Here is a 15,458-nt window from a genome sequence, read left to right as displayed (position 1 = left end):
ATGTTGGTGGTCAAAACAAATACACTAATCACCAAGTAGATGCTGTTTTAAATGAAAGAAGAAAGTCTGGTAACTGCATTTGCATATTTATTTTATTGAAATGACTCAAAGACTAGATATGGAGAGTCAGAGCAGTCCTAGAGCAGAGTACTCCATTCACTGATGCAACACTACTTCCATGTGAAAAACCAGGTCATCTCTCCATTATCCACTACATCTGCCAGACTGCCATCATTCTTGCGCTGCACCTCAGAGTTGATCATCCCCTCATCTACTTCACCACTACCTGCATGAGCGCCATGTCCTTCCTCCTCCTCGATAGAGTCCGGTGCCTTTCCCTTTAGGCCGACGTCTGACGGTAACGTTTGCTCCAACCGGAACCAGGGACTGAGCACTTCACCTCCCTTCTCATTCAGATGCATCACATGCTCTTCAGGGATGTCATCTTCAATTCCCTCAAAACTGTGTTCCATTTCACTGTCAGAAAAATCATTTTCTTCATACACAGATCCATCCTCCTCAAACTCATTCCACTCGTCCCTAAAACCTGGCTCATCTTCATCTGGGTCTGCCGGTCTGTAGATAATTCCACTTTCTTCAAGCTGCTCTTCCGCCTCTTCTTCACCATCTTCATAGATAACTATGCTTCCCCAAAGCTGCCCGCGACTGTGCAGATCATCACTGTCATGGTTCATGTTGGTCTTCTCTTCTCCTCCCACGGGCAGAAGGTCATCTTCCTGCACGTATGGCTGATCTGAGACCAGTAATGGCTCACTGCTGGCATGGCCTTTGAAAATTTAGATGTAAAACGTCATTCAATGTTTACCCTTTCATTGTACTATTAAAGACCTAATGCTTCCTTAAAAGAAATATAAACAAGTGCAAATAAAAGTCTTCACAGACCTTCATTCACGGCCCTCAGCCATTTAGAGGTCACACATTGCGACTCACAGCATTCACATATGGAGTCATGGCCAGTAAGGGCCATCCACCTGTTATGGCACATATATGCTCAATCACATGCTCCACCTGTACACCAATCAGGCATAACATTAAAACCACCTTCCTAATATTGTGTCAGTCTCCCTTGTGCCTCCAAACAGTTGTGACTCATAAGAGGATGGACATGGACCTTCTGAGGTTGTCCTGTGGTGTCTGGAAACGAGGATGTTGTTAGTGGAGGTCTTTGGTTCCTGTGGGTTGAGATGAGGGGCCTCTGTGGATCATCCCACAGATACTTGATCAGTTTGATATCTAGTGAATTTGGAGGCCAGATCAACATCTTGCACCGTTTTCTGTGTTGTTACTGGACTGTTTTGTGTGTGCGTCTGTGTCAGACTGCATCCTGCTGGGGATGGCTGCTGCCATCAAGGAGTGTCATTGCTATGGGGTGGGGGGTGCCTGTCTAAGTAACAGCCACATGGATGCCAGGTCCAAAAGTTCCCCAGCAGAACATTGTATTGTCACAAGATGGTCAATGTTATTTACTTCTCCTGTCAGTGGTTTTAATGTTGTAGCTGATTGGAGTACAACAGCTGTCATATATCTTAAAATGTACACTTCTGGTATGGGAATTACAGCATATTACCACCTGTTGCCTTTGTAGGTGCAGGATTTGTGTGCAGGACCTGGACCCTCTGACGTGACAAACAAATTGCAGTGGACACTCACCTAAAAGAGAAACAGGGTTAAGCAACACTTAATGGTTTTGTAAATCCATAGAATACTAACTTCTCCATTCTCACTTCAGTGTCAGGGTCCGCAATAAACTGGAAAGCCTTTAAGGATAATAGCAGGGTCTTGTCTGTCCGGGAAATAAACTGAGAGGCCCCTGGGTCCGCCTTGCTGTCCAGCAAGCAGCTATGGATGACAACAATAATGACACCAAGAAAAAATAGACTTTAAATATATATATATATATATATATATATATATATATACATATATATAGTTAAGGATGCCCACCCAGAGTTATCTATGAAGGTGTATCTGAGGGAAGACTTAGAGTCACTGGATGGTGTCGCATGGCAGCTGCTGATGTACAGTCTCTCTCCAGCAGGGAGGTAAGGAGCGGAGACTTGGAAATAAACCGGTTGCCCAAGATGGTACACCGGAGACTTGTCTTGTTCGCCCAGTGGCTCTAAAGATCATTTAACATCATTTTGACACCGTTTATCAAAGTCTGACAAATACACAGACGAATCCAGCAACATTTGGACGCCTACCACTTAGCACATCGATCTGGAAGTAATTCAGATGTCCTTTCAGGCTTTTACGCACAACGACAGTTTGCCAGGTGGGTTGTACGGCCAGCTGGTGAACATGGTGGTCCCTGTGTAAAAAGGATTTTAAGTACTGATCACGTCTTTAAACACAACAGATATTTAAAACGATGCCCAACCTTTGATAGCGACACTCTATGTCAACACTGATCCGGTGCGCTCTGCTTGGGAATCGTTTTTGGGAAGGCTCATATCGGAGAACGTATTTGTAGACCAGTTCACCTTGAGACAGCTGTCAAGTGAATTCGGAAAACGTGATTTTCATGTCAGAAGGTTCAGGGAATCAACGGACAACTCACCTCACGCACGCCATCACACTTCGTCAAGGGATACGTGAAGAGCAGGTCTCCGTAGGGTGTGAGAACCCCGTTGCTTTTGCAGCTACTGCCCAATTTCAGCTCCTTTGCGTCTGCACCCAGGCCGTAAAAAGCTGGTTTTACCCGGACGACAAAGTCCGACGCGGAGCAAGTCACGGAGACATCCGGGAGATACGCAATGATCGAGCGCATCTTGGCTTCGGGCTTTTCTTTACCCATGGATCGAGGTGTTGCAGGTGTCGAGAAGGGAGAGGAGCTTCGAGTTAAATTGGCTTTAGTCAGTGAAGTTCTGCTGGTAGTTAACCTCTGTCTGGATTTTTTGTCTTCTGATCTTGTTAGTTTGGATTTCGGAGTGGCCAGCTTGAAAACTTTACCCCTTCTGGTGAATGGAGAATCATACCTGTCCGCTTCGCAGCTGAGGAGGCCAAGTGATAAAACACTCCACAGAATCAAGAGATGCCACTTTGTTTTCATCGCAGCAGGCCACTGTTCTTCCGTCTTCCCCTAAAAGTAAAAACTCGACTTCCACGGCTGGAGGTAATTAGTGGAGACAAATTGGAAGCCTGCTGTCAAACTGGGGTTTATTTGACGGCTTTCTGACTCTAAAATAAACCAATAATAGCGTTTAAAGGGTTTATTTCTTCTTCATTTGTTTTCTGTTCCACATGTCCGTGCCAAGTAAAATTGCTTTTGTTGCAGAGAGATTGGAAACTGAGTTTACTTCACTGAGCACTTTTAAATCCAAACTGGGAGTACTCCACGATATCCTCCTGTTTTTGCTTGTAAATTTAATCTTTTTTTTTCTTTGGTTTGTGTTTTAACTGTAATTTTATAATTGTGGTTTATATTTGCGTCTGCCTATCTCTTGCTGAGGATTCTTGCAGCTAAATAAATATAGTGACTTTGTTGATTAAAGCATTATTTTGCAGGAAGTTGGTCAACGCTACTTAATATGTTTCAACTAAAATCTCAGGAAGCTATGCTCATAAAAAAGTCCCTAATATTCTACACATTAAAAAGGTCACTTAGTTTTCTTTACTTTGACAAAACTTTATTCACATTTAAAATTGCAAATTTACAATACATAGATTCTTCTCTTCATCACTTCATATATTGCTCATCAGTCAGACTTGGGAAATTTTTTACAGTTTATACAACCACCAGCAGCATGTCAATACCAAGAGAACCACGAGGAGATGTAATGTGTTTCATTCTGTTGATTCAGTGCAACTCGAAAACCCCTAAAAATACCACTACTACTGTTTATTTCATTTACAGCAATATAATCTGAGGTGAAATTAAGTTATCTACAGTGAAGATAAATGCCTTCGACATGTTATATTAAAAAAAAGAAGAAGAAGAAATAAAATAAATCGGGTTTGGTTGATGTTGCGAGCCATAATGCTGCAAAAGTAGCCCAAATGATATTACAGAAATCTCTGCTTCTCCTAGAAAAAGGAAAACAAATGCACCATTATGATGTCTTCCATAGGACTCCAAAATCCTGTGTTCACTCAATCATTCAGTCACTGTCAATAAATTAACATACACGTATGCTCTCATAAGGTAACGCTAATCCCTTAGATAATCTGTTTAAATAAATAGTTAAATAAAGCATTCTCCCATACTAGGAAGTGACAATGTGCTGAGGTGTAGTTGACTTCAGTGTAAAAGCACAAAGGTATTTGTTTAAATCTGATGGAGGCTGACCGACATGTTACAGCAGAAAAAAAAGTACTTTGGGAAACACTTCTCCGTGCCATAATACAAAATAAAGGAACTTATAACAGAAAATCTCATGGCAAGTAAATTTACAGTTTGTAAGGCAGTGATTCCCATTACCTGCACAGTGTGCAGCGTACAATACACACGATGTCTTTTCCCCCATCAGATAATTCAAGTACACTTCATGAAATGCTGTATAGGAAACCAAAATGCTTAAACTGAAACAAATCTCCATACAACTCCAGTTAGTGGAATAGTGCTGGCATGCCCTTTACAAATAAAGGGTTGTTACGAATGGAAACAGCCTACACATGTAAACATCAAAAGGTAACATTCACTCCATAGTGCACGAGTGATGGTCACATCTTGTAAACCCTTCATAAAATACTTCATGAAATATACCTTATGTTTTTCTTTTAATTGGGTAGGATGTAGTGCAGCGACCACACAAGAGGAGTGCTAAAGAGAGAGTTGATGAATATGAATGTTCCCCAAGATGCAATGCACAAAGGAGCTGCACACAGCCGGAGTAAACAGTCACATCTTTGGGAAAAACAAATGTCAGACATTATGTTGCTGAGTAAAGCTCAACCAATTCTTATAAAAAAAAATAATGAGTGCTAACAAAAGTGTGAGTGAGCATTGTGGTCCCGTTTAAGTTAAAATACAGACAGATCTTTGTCCGGGGTTTTGGCTGAACAGTAAAAAGAAAGTGTCTAAAAAGAAAGAATTGACAAGTGAACCCAAAAGAACAATGGCAGAAATGTTGGCTCTACACTGACACAATAATAAACTGTGTAAACTGGAGAATGTTTCTGGAGTTTTAATTGAGACCACTGCTTGACACTTGAGATGGCACTGGTCTGCCACTAGAGGGTGACAGGAACCTGTGCGGGCCACTGGAGGGAGCCTTTTAATGCCGATTGATCGATTGTCGCCTGCGGTCGTACCTCTCGTAGTCCCGTTAACTGATGGCCCCTCAAAAGCCTGTGCAAAGAAGTAGATAGCAGCGGTGGTGGTTGATTCGTCCACTTCTGCTACACGGTGCTTCCATGTTCTGACGGATCAGACTCGGAATCTGTCTCAGAGTCCCTGTGTCAGAGAGCGAGAGAACAACCAAGAGTCACACGCAAAGAACTTGGCTTGACGCATGCAAACAGCAGGATGAAGAAGTTTTTGTTTAGATTTAATTTGGATTTAACTCATCTCAGTGTCATCAAGCGCTGCATAAACACTTGTGCATGTAACTCCTCAACTTACAGCATTTTCTGCAGCTGTCGTCGATTTTCTTGCCTCCTTTTCTCGTCTATGGGGTATGTCTTCAGTATCAACAGCCCCACAGCAATTAGAGCTATGGGAACCGGAGAGACCAGCACCTTCAGGGTTAAACTGACTGAGTCTGATTGGGCGCATTCCCCGGTCTCATAACCCGCAAATCTGCAAAAAAATGCACACACAGTTAGAAAAGCTGAGCCGATGCGAGTACAGTTTGGCACGGCGGTCAGGATTACGTGGTCACATGACCAGTGCACTGATGACCTGCAACACAGAGGCTTCAATTGAGACAGAAATGTGCACGAAAATAACGCATTAGCTTACTTTAAACTGAGGGTTGAGATGCCCAGGGACACTCCAGAGGCAAACTTGATGAAGAACACGTAGAAGGAGTAGAAGAGAGCTTCGTGCCCGTGGATGTCTGGATTATTAACTTTGAAGTTGTCCACTACATCGGGAAGCATTGACCTGAAAGAATGCACAACATTATTATGCAACAAATAATCTGCAGGTGGATGCAAGGGGAGGCTGTGAATAAACCCATACTTACCAAGGCAGGAGGAAAGCCGCAGCGACACTCACGCCAGCTGCCACTGAGACCAAGTAGGAAATGATCAAGTTGCTCTTAATGGTGACAATCAAGATCATGAATGGAATGGCCCACTGCAGAGAGACAGAGGGGTGTCAGTCGTCCCATAAAAAAAGAAAATCCTCTACGAGTCAAAAGATTTACTGAACGTCTTACAAAATGATTCATGTAGAATGTGAATAATCATTAGCTGGAGCTTTGATACAATAAACATCTTCTACTCACCGTCATGCCGAAGTAAACTGCCTTCTTCTTCCCAAACCGGGTCAGGAACCACTGCCACCACGGGATGCTCACAGTCCCAGAGAGCTGCAAATGTTATGACAAAAAACAATCAGCATTGGTATATTCTATTACAAACCATTAAGCGTGCGAGGCACTAGTTCAAATCCTGCACCAGTTAAAGTCATTTCGATGTGGATTCATGCTTTTCAGATGCAGCGACATTGGCTTCATCAAATGAGTCTGATTTTCCCAAACAGTCAAGTGATCGACGAAAAGAAAAGAGTGGCCCATTTTCACATGTGATTCTTTTTTTCCTGCCGAGTCTGCACGGATGTTGCATTCAGGCACGTAGGATAGACGAGTTGTGGCCGAAGCTGCTGAGGCACAGACAAGCTAACGATGTGTTAGAGGTCAGTTAGAAATGGCAACGCTGCAGTTTGTTGACACAGAGCCAGCTGATTTTAAATCTGTTTCTAAAAATTGTAATAATAATAATAATAATAATAATAAGAAGAAGAAGAAGAAGAAGTGTGCATATTAATAATACCATGTTTTATTAAGAGGTAGTGAGTAGTCAGGCCAGGTTTCATTATGTCATTTTCATTCTTTTGGCACAACAACATGGTTTTAAAACTTTCCCACATTTTGGGTTTTTTTTCTAGGTTCTGGGAGAATCTGTAGGTTTAAAATGGAAACAACATTTGAATTACACATTTAACTTTTAGAATATTTATAGTATAGTAATATATTTTTTAAGAGCCTGATTTACTCATCAGACAGTGTAACATGTTGATCACTTTTTAGGCCTAAAAAAGCTTCATGCGTCTACATTTTGGATAATATATTTTTAAACAAATTATATTGAATGTGAATCAAAGCAATATTCTCTTCGAAAATCAGTCCTATTCCAAACTGGACTTGTGTGGGAACTGAAAAGAATAAAGTCACCACTGGAGGAGGTGAAGGGACAAGGGCACAATATGTTTTTTTGTGTGGTGGGGGCAACCTCTGACCTCTAGGCCAAACGTGGTCAACCAGTGTTTAATGACCACACAGGAAACCCTTAGAAGCCTGAGATCGGACGTGTGTGAACTTATGTGAAAAATGTCTTCTCCCTCCTCTCCAGAAATCATACACAGTGGCTACGGATGTCCGCGCCAAAACAGAAGGAAAGAGTGAGAGAAGGACGGAAAGAAGGGAGAAACCAATGACGGCAGCAAAGGGTTGCCCGGGCAACAAAGGCTTCACTGTGTCTCCCTTGATCTCCAGCCAACGCAGAGAGAGCGTATTGGAGACAGGTTCCCAGGAGCTCAAACAACACCTCCTCTCACCCTGAAAATCTGCCCTTTCAGCCTCTCTGACATGTGTCCCCTCGCGTGAGGACAGGCCTCAGAGCTCGCTGCGTGCAACAAGGTTTTAGCTACGGACCGCGCTGATACTCTCCAAATGCCACACTGATTAGGGCATTCGCAAGAAGCGTCCTTCAGATGAAAATAAAAACACCCACCATGATGACCAGGAGAATATTCTGGAAGTCGTTCCTGTGGCCGAGAGCGTAGGTGATGAAGAGGGCGAAGTTTCCCTCTAGTAGCTGTCAAGAGACAAATGAGGATTTGTTTTCAAGAAAAATACAGTTTTGGAGAATACACACATTCACTTCCTTTCTGCGAGTTAAGAGGTGACAACTGAGTCTAGTGTACTTGTGCTAGATGTGTAGCCAAAGTATCTGTCGAAGTGTACAACCATTAATTTACATGTGACTTCCTCAAATGGAAACATCACGGTTAACAACTGAAACATGCAAAGTCAGACGCCCAAAAGAACACAGCAGTACCATGAAGGCCAGGGACGTGAAGAGAAAGCCCATGACGAGCTTGACGTACGGCCCGTGAGTCATGATCACCCACAGGCCCTTGCGGAAGGTGAGAGGCTTGGACGTCTCCCGCTTGTTCACTGGAAGACAGACGGAGAGCGGATAAGAAAACCGAAAATCATACAGAGGCAATCAGTGCATCAGTGTCTTGTGGAGAAATGTAGCGACAGCGCGCATGTGGCTAAACGTACACATGTACGGACTGGTTATTCAATCTTTTAATCAGAGGCAGATAAACGGATTCTCGAGAAGCAAGTCGCGACTCTTGGCTGTGGCTGCGATGTCCGGATTAAAGTCCACGTCGAAAAGGAGCTAAACAACTCATTAGCATGTAGTGTGTAAATATCATAGAACTAATAAGTTGTTTAGAAAACAGTTTTTATAATTTGAAAGGTGGAAAGGTGGCGTTATTTTTGTGGCACATATACAGCTATTCGCACTTCCAAATGTTGTCTTCATATTATTTTGTTGACTTGCTAATTGCAAAACTTTCCCTCAATGCAATATGATCTGTCTGGTTTTGGAAGGAACCCCGGTACACATGTCAAATCTAGTCTAAGAACATCAGATTTGTGCTTCTAACTTAATCAAGTTTTTATAACTTAAGTTCAGGAGTAAGACCGCGCCTCATGTCACTCTATTTCTAGTCTCTGTTGCTTCAACCACCGCTTCCCACAGTCCTCTCTTTTCTTCACTTCCTCTTCGCTCTTTCATCACTCGACCATGGACACAGAAAGCCAATGCTTGACCCCTCCCATGTCTTTCATCCATTGTTTGCCTGCTCTCATCTCCCCGTTTGCTCAGGTTACCTCAGGTCCTGTGAGGTAATAAACTTTCTTACATGAGTTTAGGTGTGGGCTTTGTTAGTTAACAAATCTGAAGTCAACTCCTCTGATTTGTTTAAAATCGTTGCCTAATAAATTATCTTCTATTTATTCAGCGCTTTTCTACCTATTGGTACTCAAAGCACTTCACACGACACATCTACTCATTCGTCACACAAGCAAACACGTTCATACGCCGGAGTCAAGCAATGGGAGCAACTTGAAGTTCAGTGTTTTGCTACAGGTTGCGCTGAGTGCGTTGAACAGTATGTACTGTGTCCACTGCGCCACAGTTGGATACAATATTCAAATATCTCAAAAATGAGACAAGTGACACAAGGTTTACCTTTTTGCTCTTTCACTCCCAAAAACAGGACTGCGGCACACACCACGTAGATGATGCAGATGACTCCTGAAGCAATGAGGTAAGCTTGTTTCTGAGGAGAGAAAAGTCCGCGTTAACACTCACGTAGATGCTGCATCAAACAGGATCGCTTGTTAGACACAAACGACTCAGGGGACTCACCGTCTCATCCAGCGAAGTTCTGGTCGTGTTGACGTTTGAGGAGTTTTCGCCGTTGAGTTCATCCGGACAGTTGGAGGCGCCGCCTACTATCTGACCCTGGATGGCGGTCCCCAGCACCGTGCCCAGCACCTCCACCATCATTCCTGCCGGCGACACGGAAACGGGGCGTCAGTGCATGAACGAAAAAACACACGTGGTTAACCACTCTAATTGTGCAGGGAGGGGCGGACGTACGATAAGCTGTGGCGGAATCCCGCTCCTTCTGATCGCTGCTGATAAACATGGTGAGGGCTGAATACGGGACGTGGAAACACTGCGAAAGTACACAAACACGGCAATTAGACGAGTGCACAAACACTGGGTCGAAACAGAGCACCGATGAGTATCAACGGGAAACACTAACCGTCTGCATTGACTGGAAGAGGCAGTAGAAGATCAGGTACCAGATGACCTTCCCTTCTTCAAAGGGAGGCACGTACCAAATCAGGAAGTACGTCAGCACCGCGAAAGGAGTGGAGAAAAGGACCCTGGGTAGAGAGGAGTGGAGGTTAGGACGCCGATTTATAAAAAACATTCAAGAATGTAGCAGGTTTCTGGTCACTGGAATCTAATTGTGTGTGTTTTTACGCCAACGAAGGTATTTATGGATTTGAGTTTCATTGTATGACTTTAGGAATCAAGCAGAGCGCCCGCATCACTGTACACATCCTAACACCTCTGTTACACGTTTTCCTTCCTTGCCGTCAGTTCTTTTTTACTCTCCGTCTGCTGTTTTGTGAATAATCCCTCTAATCCCGCCTTGTTACAGCTTGTGTGTGGAGAAAGGGTTCAGTCGTCGCTGAATGGGGAGACGAGGGGGAGGTGGCCCAATGGCGAGGCCGCTCTGGCCCACCTCACTCTCACCCCACTCCAGCTCGCTGCCCTGTTCCCCAGCTTAGCAATGCGACGCCCTCGAAAGGACCTCGACAAGAGCAGCTGGTGCAACTTGAGGATTTTTATTTATTTATTTTTTTTTATGCGTCTGCTTGGCATTGCGAGATTTAATACAGCTCGATTAACGGATAATATTCACACTTGTGGATTTTCCGAGGAAAGCGCAACTGTTTTAATAACTTTAGATAAACATGAGCATCCTCACAATTTCGTGACATCTTGTAGCTGCACAGCTTAAAGTGGAAATCGAGTGAAGCCATCAGGTGATGGTGTAAAGTTGACAGCAGATATAACATCCACATGCCTCAGGTTAGTTTGATGTCACGCAAGACAGATAATGATCACTAAGCACAGAGAGGTGACTCTATATTCAACGTGACATTTCTGCACACGCGCGCTGTCATATGAAACCAACCACCCTCCACACAGTGTGACGCTTGGGGCATAAGAAAGAAGGAGACAGGGAAAGACCTTCAGGCACATGTCAATTCACACAGACAACCCCTAAACTAGACCTTTGTATTCAAATATGGTGAAACGTGTCATTTCAGGAAGTGGGGACATAAAAAGAGATCTGCGACGTTATATCTGGTTGGTGGTTGTTCCACATACGTGTTCCCTTTTCAGAAAGCGGCCACTATTATTCGTTGCCTTTTGACCTAGCGTAACCTTTCTTGCTTCTGTAAAAAGCCCCTCCCAAACAGTCTGGGAAATCAAGTGCACACACAATGAGGTCTATTGGTCTGAAGGGATGGTGTGTTGTGGGCTGGACCAATCAGAGGAGAATGCCGGCAAAGACCCAGCCCCCTCCTTCTCATTCAACCTGAAACATGCACAGCCGGCATCCTGCAGATATCACTATGACAAATATCTCGACCGGTGCTGCTACAAATAATATTGCGACAAAATCTGGTGGTTTTTCCTGTAACAGTCTAAAACCGAACCACATTTCACACTGCGAGCAGAAGGTCACGGTCACCTTTCTTTAGAGACAGGCTTATCGAGGCTTATCATACATTTGGTTGGGGCGTTAGCCTGTGAGGAAGAGCATTTGAATTTTTTACAGCCGGCATTTCTTTTTTTTTCTTGCACTGTGGTGATCTTTGCAATGCGGCTGTTAAACATCTTTCATTTTCAGAGCTGCAGCGAGCTGAATTCAACACCCGCAACAAATAGGTGTACGCTCGGCAGCTGTATCACAAGGTTATAGCACAATACAGAAGACGAACCATTGACTGCGAGACTGACACGCGCACAATAGAGCTCACACACGGGGGTGCACATGAACAAGCATGTTCAAACGCAACAACCAAAGCAGGGACTTAGACGTTAAAATGGTTGATAAAAGTTATTTGGGCAGCTGTTTATAATTAAAACACATTGGGCATGTGAAGCTTGTATTCAGCAACTAGCTAACAAGCCCTTCCAGCTGTTCAGTTAACTTTGACACGAGGACTCCCGGCGCTCGCACGACCTGCGCTGTGCTTTGCATTCGTGCACGCAATTTATTCTCCCGCGGCAGCCACTCCAACCTTGTTTCCATGGTTACTGCTAAGGGCTGTAAAAGCATTTGCTTCACATTTCTCCCCTCTATCCAAACGGCTCATTTTACCACCTTACGTTAATATCCTCTTTACTTGGTCAACCTGGTCCGGTCACCTACCAGGGCATCATGCGGCCGATGCCGGTCCACCGGCTCCGGCTCACCAGGAAACCCACTGTTGGGTCCGTGACGGCATCCCAGGCTCGGCCCACAAACAGTATAATGGAGGCCAAGGAGGGATCCAGCTAGAGGGAGCGCGTGGAAAAAAAAAAGAAAAAAAGAGTGAGACTTTAAACCAAGACAAAGCCATCCTAAGTGCAACCTTGTTTGGCTCATAGAACTGTGACAACAGCGAGGTTAGTGAGACGTTTTGAGGCTTTGTAACAGTTTACAATGAAATCTGTTTCTGCACAAAGTAGCATTCAAGGCCACCCTAATGATCTCACCCCTTGAGCTGAATGGACTTCATTTAAGTCGCTAACTGTGTACAGTGAAAAAAGTCTCATGTGCTAATTGGGTAACAAAGCAGAGCAGTCGGAGTCCAGCTTAATGCGCTTGACTGACCGTTGCAGAAAGTGAAGCTGTTAAACTGATACGAGGCCGAGAGGAGCGAAAGCAAACTTTGGCCTTGAAGCTAATCAGTGCTGCTACTGGAAAAATGCAAAGATAACTGGCTGAGTTTACAACTTCTACATATTACACAAATAAATGAAGCATCAACAAATCACACCGACAGGGTGTAGATTTTCCCTTTTTTTTTCTTTTCTTTTTTTTTGACGTAACAATCACCTGTGCAACATCGAGCAGGTAGATTTGGAGGAAGAAGCCCAGAGCGCTTCCTGTGATCTGGTATGGAGCCCCGCCAATGGCATAGCACAGTTTACTGCACACAGATAGACGGTTTCTGTGCTCCTTTGGCTGGAAGAGAAGAGAGGACACAGGAGATTAATTTGGCTTCAAAACAGGTTGACTGTAAACACTGGAATGCTTGTGATCTCTAAGGAGCTATAAATGAACGTAAAGTGATGTGGGCAGTGGTGCGCTACGTGATCATTAGCTGAATCTCTCTCAAGTTTATTTAATCCATGTTTTCTGCTTCAAACGGCCCACATCCCTGTGTAAAACTCCTGGAAAAACTGATGCTGCACTACAGCCTATCAGAAAGTGAGGTTACTATAGTTCAGGCTGCATCACTACATCACCTCAGCGCAGCCATTGGCTCTAGCAGCAGCACTGTTGAGGCAGTGTAACATTTCTGCTGAGTGGCCAACAGTTGGCGGACGGACCGAAGTCTTATCGGCCGCGGCCAATCACCTGGAAGAGTGTGATGAGGTCAGCGAGGTGGGGATTGTACTCCCTTAATTCACGGGAACCACCGACACAAAAGTACAATCACCTCCCGCTGGGAGCAAACTGATACCTGAACGCATACTGAAAATGGACCATGTTCCCGCTCACACCGCTCATTGTGACGGGATGCAATTTAATAATCGTGTGAAACTAAAAAAATTAATAAAACTGTGCTGCATAAAGCCTGCCTGTAACCTTTAAGGACTTCTGAGAAAAAAATCCCAATCCCAAAGTCAACACACAGATCCTGGATTAATCTAATGAATCATAATTTACCAGAGTCAAAAGATTCTCTAAGTCCACTTATAGTGGATACAGTAACAGTCATATGAGCTGAGATAGTTCAGATTAACCCGATCAGTCAAAATCTCTCTCACCTGTCCGGTTCAGCTCTAGAAATTTATTTATGGCATTTTCCTTTATTTGAAGAGCGATCAGATGAGTAATACCCGTTTTTGTCGAGCTTAGTTTTAAACCCCTGATCTTACAGTGCTGTTAAAGGAGCAGGGAGGATGTGCGGGGCAATAGGCGGCGAAATGAATGAAGAGAATGAAAAGCTGTCACATTTATTTTTCAAGGGTAATTCCAACAACTCTAGGGAACTACGCGGAACCTAGACGCATATCCGCTGTCATTTAAGATTTCACGATTACTTTAGTAGACACGAGTGAGGTTGTGTGATTTCTCTTTCTTTAACCTACTACAAGGCTACATCGTGCCTGCCTCAGTTCTGGAGTTACACGTCACGTTTGTGGGCACATCTGTCAGCGCCCGGCTACTTCATTTTCTACGAGGCTGAGCGGTCTAAACCAGTATTTGGAGATGCGGGTCCCCTTAAAGCCGGCCAGAAACTAGTCACATGAGACACCCGCTTGAACTTAAAACATCAAAGATAAGACGCGAGGCTGGTGGCACTGCTCGAGAAGCCGAAAGGAAGTAGCATTTTATCCAACGTTTATTTGAATCTAGGCGCGTTTTTACGCGCCGGGCAACAAAAACTCCGCTTTTTAAAACACCTACCCTCTTGAATAAATACAAATATATATATACAAATATCAGAACACTTACCTTGACAAGCTTGACCTCCGCGTTTCCAGGTTTCACCGGCAGTAAAATCGTTGAGGACTGTTCGCAGCCCTCTCCTCGTGCCATGGTGCTTTCAAAGTTCTGAATAAATAGACGTTTTCTCTTTCTCTTTCTCTGACGTTTTTCGGTATCAGAGGAAAGAATATGCCGCTCCGCGCAGGTAAACTGTAGTTAGTGATGCTGCTCAGAGCTCGATCTGAGTGTAGTGTAGTGTAGTGTGGTGCCCTGTAACGTTCCGTCTACGCTATATACGTCATAACTCGGATGACGAGACAATCGCGTGTTCCATGGTTCTACTGTGACCGCAGCGGGGACGCGTTCACGGCGAGAATCGTGATTCCAGCAGGATGATTCCAGTTTGACAGAAAATATTCAGTGCATGGAAGTCCTGTCATCGACTGAGACTGAGATAAGGAAACACATTTACACTGTAATACAGATAAGATAAGTGAGACCTTTATAGATCCGCCAGCGTTGTGTGTCCGCACGCAGGTTCATGCGTTCAGCTGCCTATGTATTCCTAAAAAGAAAGATAAGAGCTGCCAGTTGCCTTTAAGACATGGGACGTAAGTCGCTTTATTGTCACTGACTCTCAGCGGCTCTTAAGAACAGCACTGTAAGAACAAGACACAAATCGTCAAAATTAAACAGAGGCATCATGAAGTGACACGTTTGAGCATACAGGGATATATGCAAATGATTTGGACTGAGCAGTTATTTATACGAGTAAGATTTGTGTGTTTTTGTAAACAAGATTATACACACACACACACACACACACACACATATATATCTATATATACATATATATGTATGTGTATATACACACACACACACACACACATATATATATATATATATATATATATATATATATATATATATATATAGGGAGAGAGAGAGAGAGAGA

General features: G+C 43.8%; 2 protein-coding genes across 2 annotated transcripts; both read right to left on the bottom strand.

Annotated features, from left to right (window-relative positions):
- Positions 1-74: 74 nt before the first annotated feature.
- On the bottom strand, positions 75-3,203 carry si:ch211-67f13.7 (uncharacterized protein LOC565426 homolog). The gene is made up of 8 exons (XM_047611547.1): positions 2,582-3,203; positions 2,402-2,514; positions 2,226-2,332; positions 1,966-2,140; positions 1,746-1,860; positions 1,592-1,671; positions 904-992; positions 75-787 (listed from the first exon to the last, which is right to left on the bottom strand). Exons 1-8 carry the CDS (start codon positions 3,071-3,073, stop codon positions 171-173), a joined length of 1,788 nt encoding a protein of 595 aa, XP_047467503.1. The 5' UTR covers positions 3,074-3,203; the 3' UTR covers positions 75-170.
- A 430-nt stretch (positions 3,204-3,633) lies between these two features.
- LOC125023954 (sodium-dependent lysophosphatidylcholine symporter 1-B-like) lies at positions 3,634-14,802 on the bottom strand. The gene is made up of 14 exons (XM_047611548.1): positions 14,531-14,802; positions 12,902-13,030; positions 12,233-12,357; positions 10,040-10,163; positions 9,871-9,949; positions 9,637-9,779; positions 9,457-9,547; positions 8,248-8,366; positions 7,921-8,004; positions 6,414-6,497; positions 6,150-6,262; positions 5,924-6,067; positions 5,585-5,761; positions 3,634-5,416 (listed from the first exon to the last, which is right to left on the bottom strand). The coding sequence occupies exons 1-14, from the start codon at positions 14,612-14,614 to the stop codon at positions 5,362-5,364; spliced, it is 1,551 nt and encodes a 516-aa protein (XP_047467504.1). The 5' UTR covers positions 14,615-14,802; the 3' UTR covers positions 3,634-5,361.
- Positions 14,803-15,458: the final 656 nt, after the last annotated feature.

Source organism: Mugil cephalus, chromosome 17 (genome assembly GCF_022458985.1).
Source record: "Mugil cephalus isolate CIBA_MC_2020 chromosome 17, CIBA_Mcephalus_1.1, whole genome shotgun sequence".
NCBI classification, from domain to species: Eukaryota; Metazoa; Chordata; class Actinopteri; order Mugiliformes; family Mugilidae; genus Mugil; species Mugil cephalus.
Note: the sequence above shows the minus strand (reverse complement) of the source record. Positions and strands in the feature narration are given on the sequence as shown.

Bases quoted from the DNA above. Each gene is read 5' to 3' on its own strand.
- si:ch211-67f13.7 (XM_047611547.1), bottom strand. From the start codon at position 3,073: ATGAAAACAAAGTGGCATCTCTTGATTCTGTGGAGTGTTTTATCACTT. The intron at 2,515-2,581 runs GTGAGTTGTCCG...TTCACTTGACAG, and splicing joins AGTGTGATGGCGTGCGTGAG to CTGTCTCAAGGTGAACTGGT. The intron at 788-903 runs GTCTGTGAAGAC...AAATTTTCAAAG, and splicing joins GCTGAGGGCCGTGAATGAAG to GCCATGCCAGCAGTGAGCCA.
- LOC125023954 (XM_047611548.1), bottom strand. From the start codon at position 14,614: ATGGCACGAGGAGAGGGCTGCGAACAGTCCTCAACGATTTTACTGCCG. The intron at 12,358-12,901 runs GTGATTGTTACG...CGCTCCCTCTAG, and splicing joins ACCTGCTCGATGTTGCACAG to CTGGATCCCTCCTTGGCCTC. The intron at 9,780-9,870 runs GTACGTCCGCCC...TGTCGCCGGCAG, and splicing joins GGATTCCGCCACAGCTTATC to GAATGATGGTGGAGGTGCTG.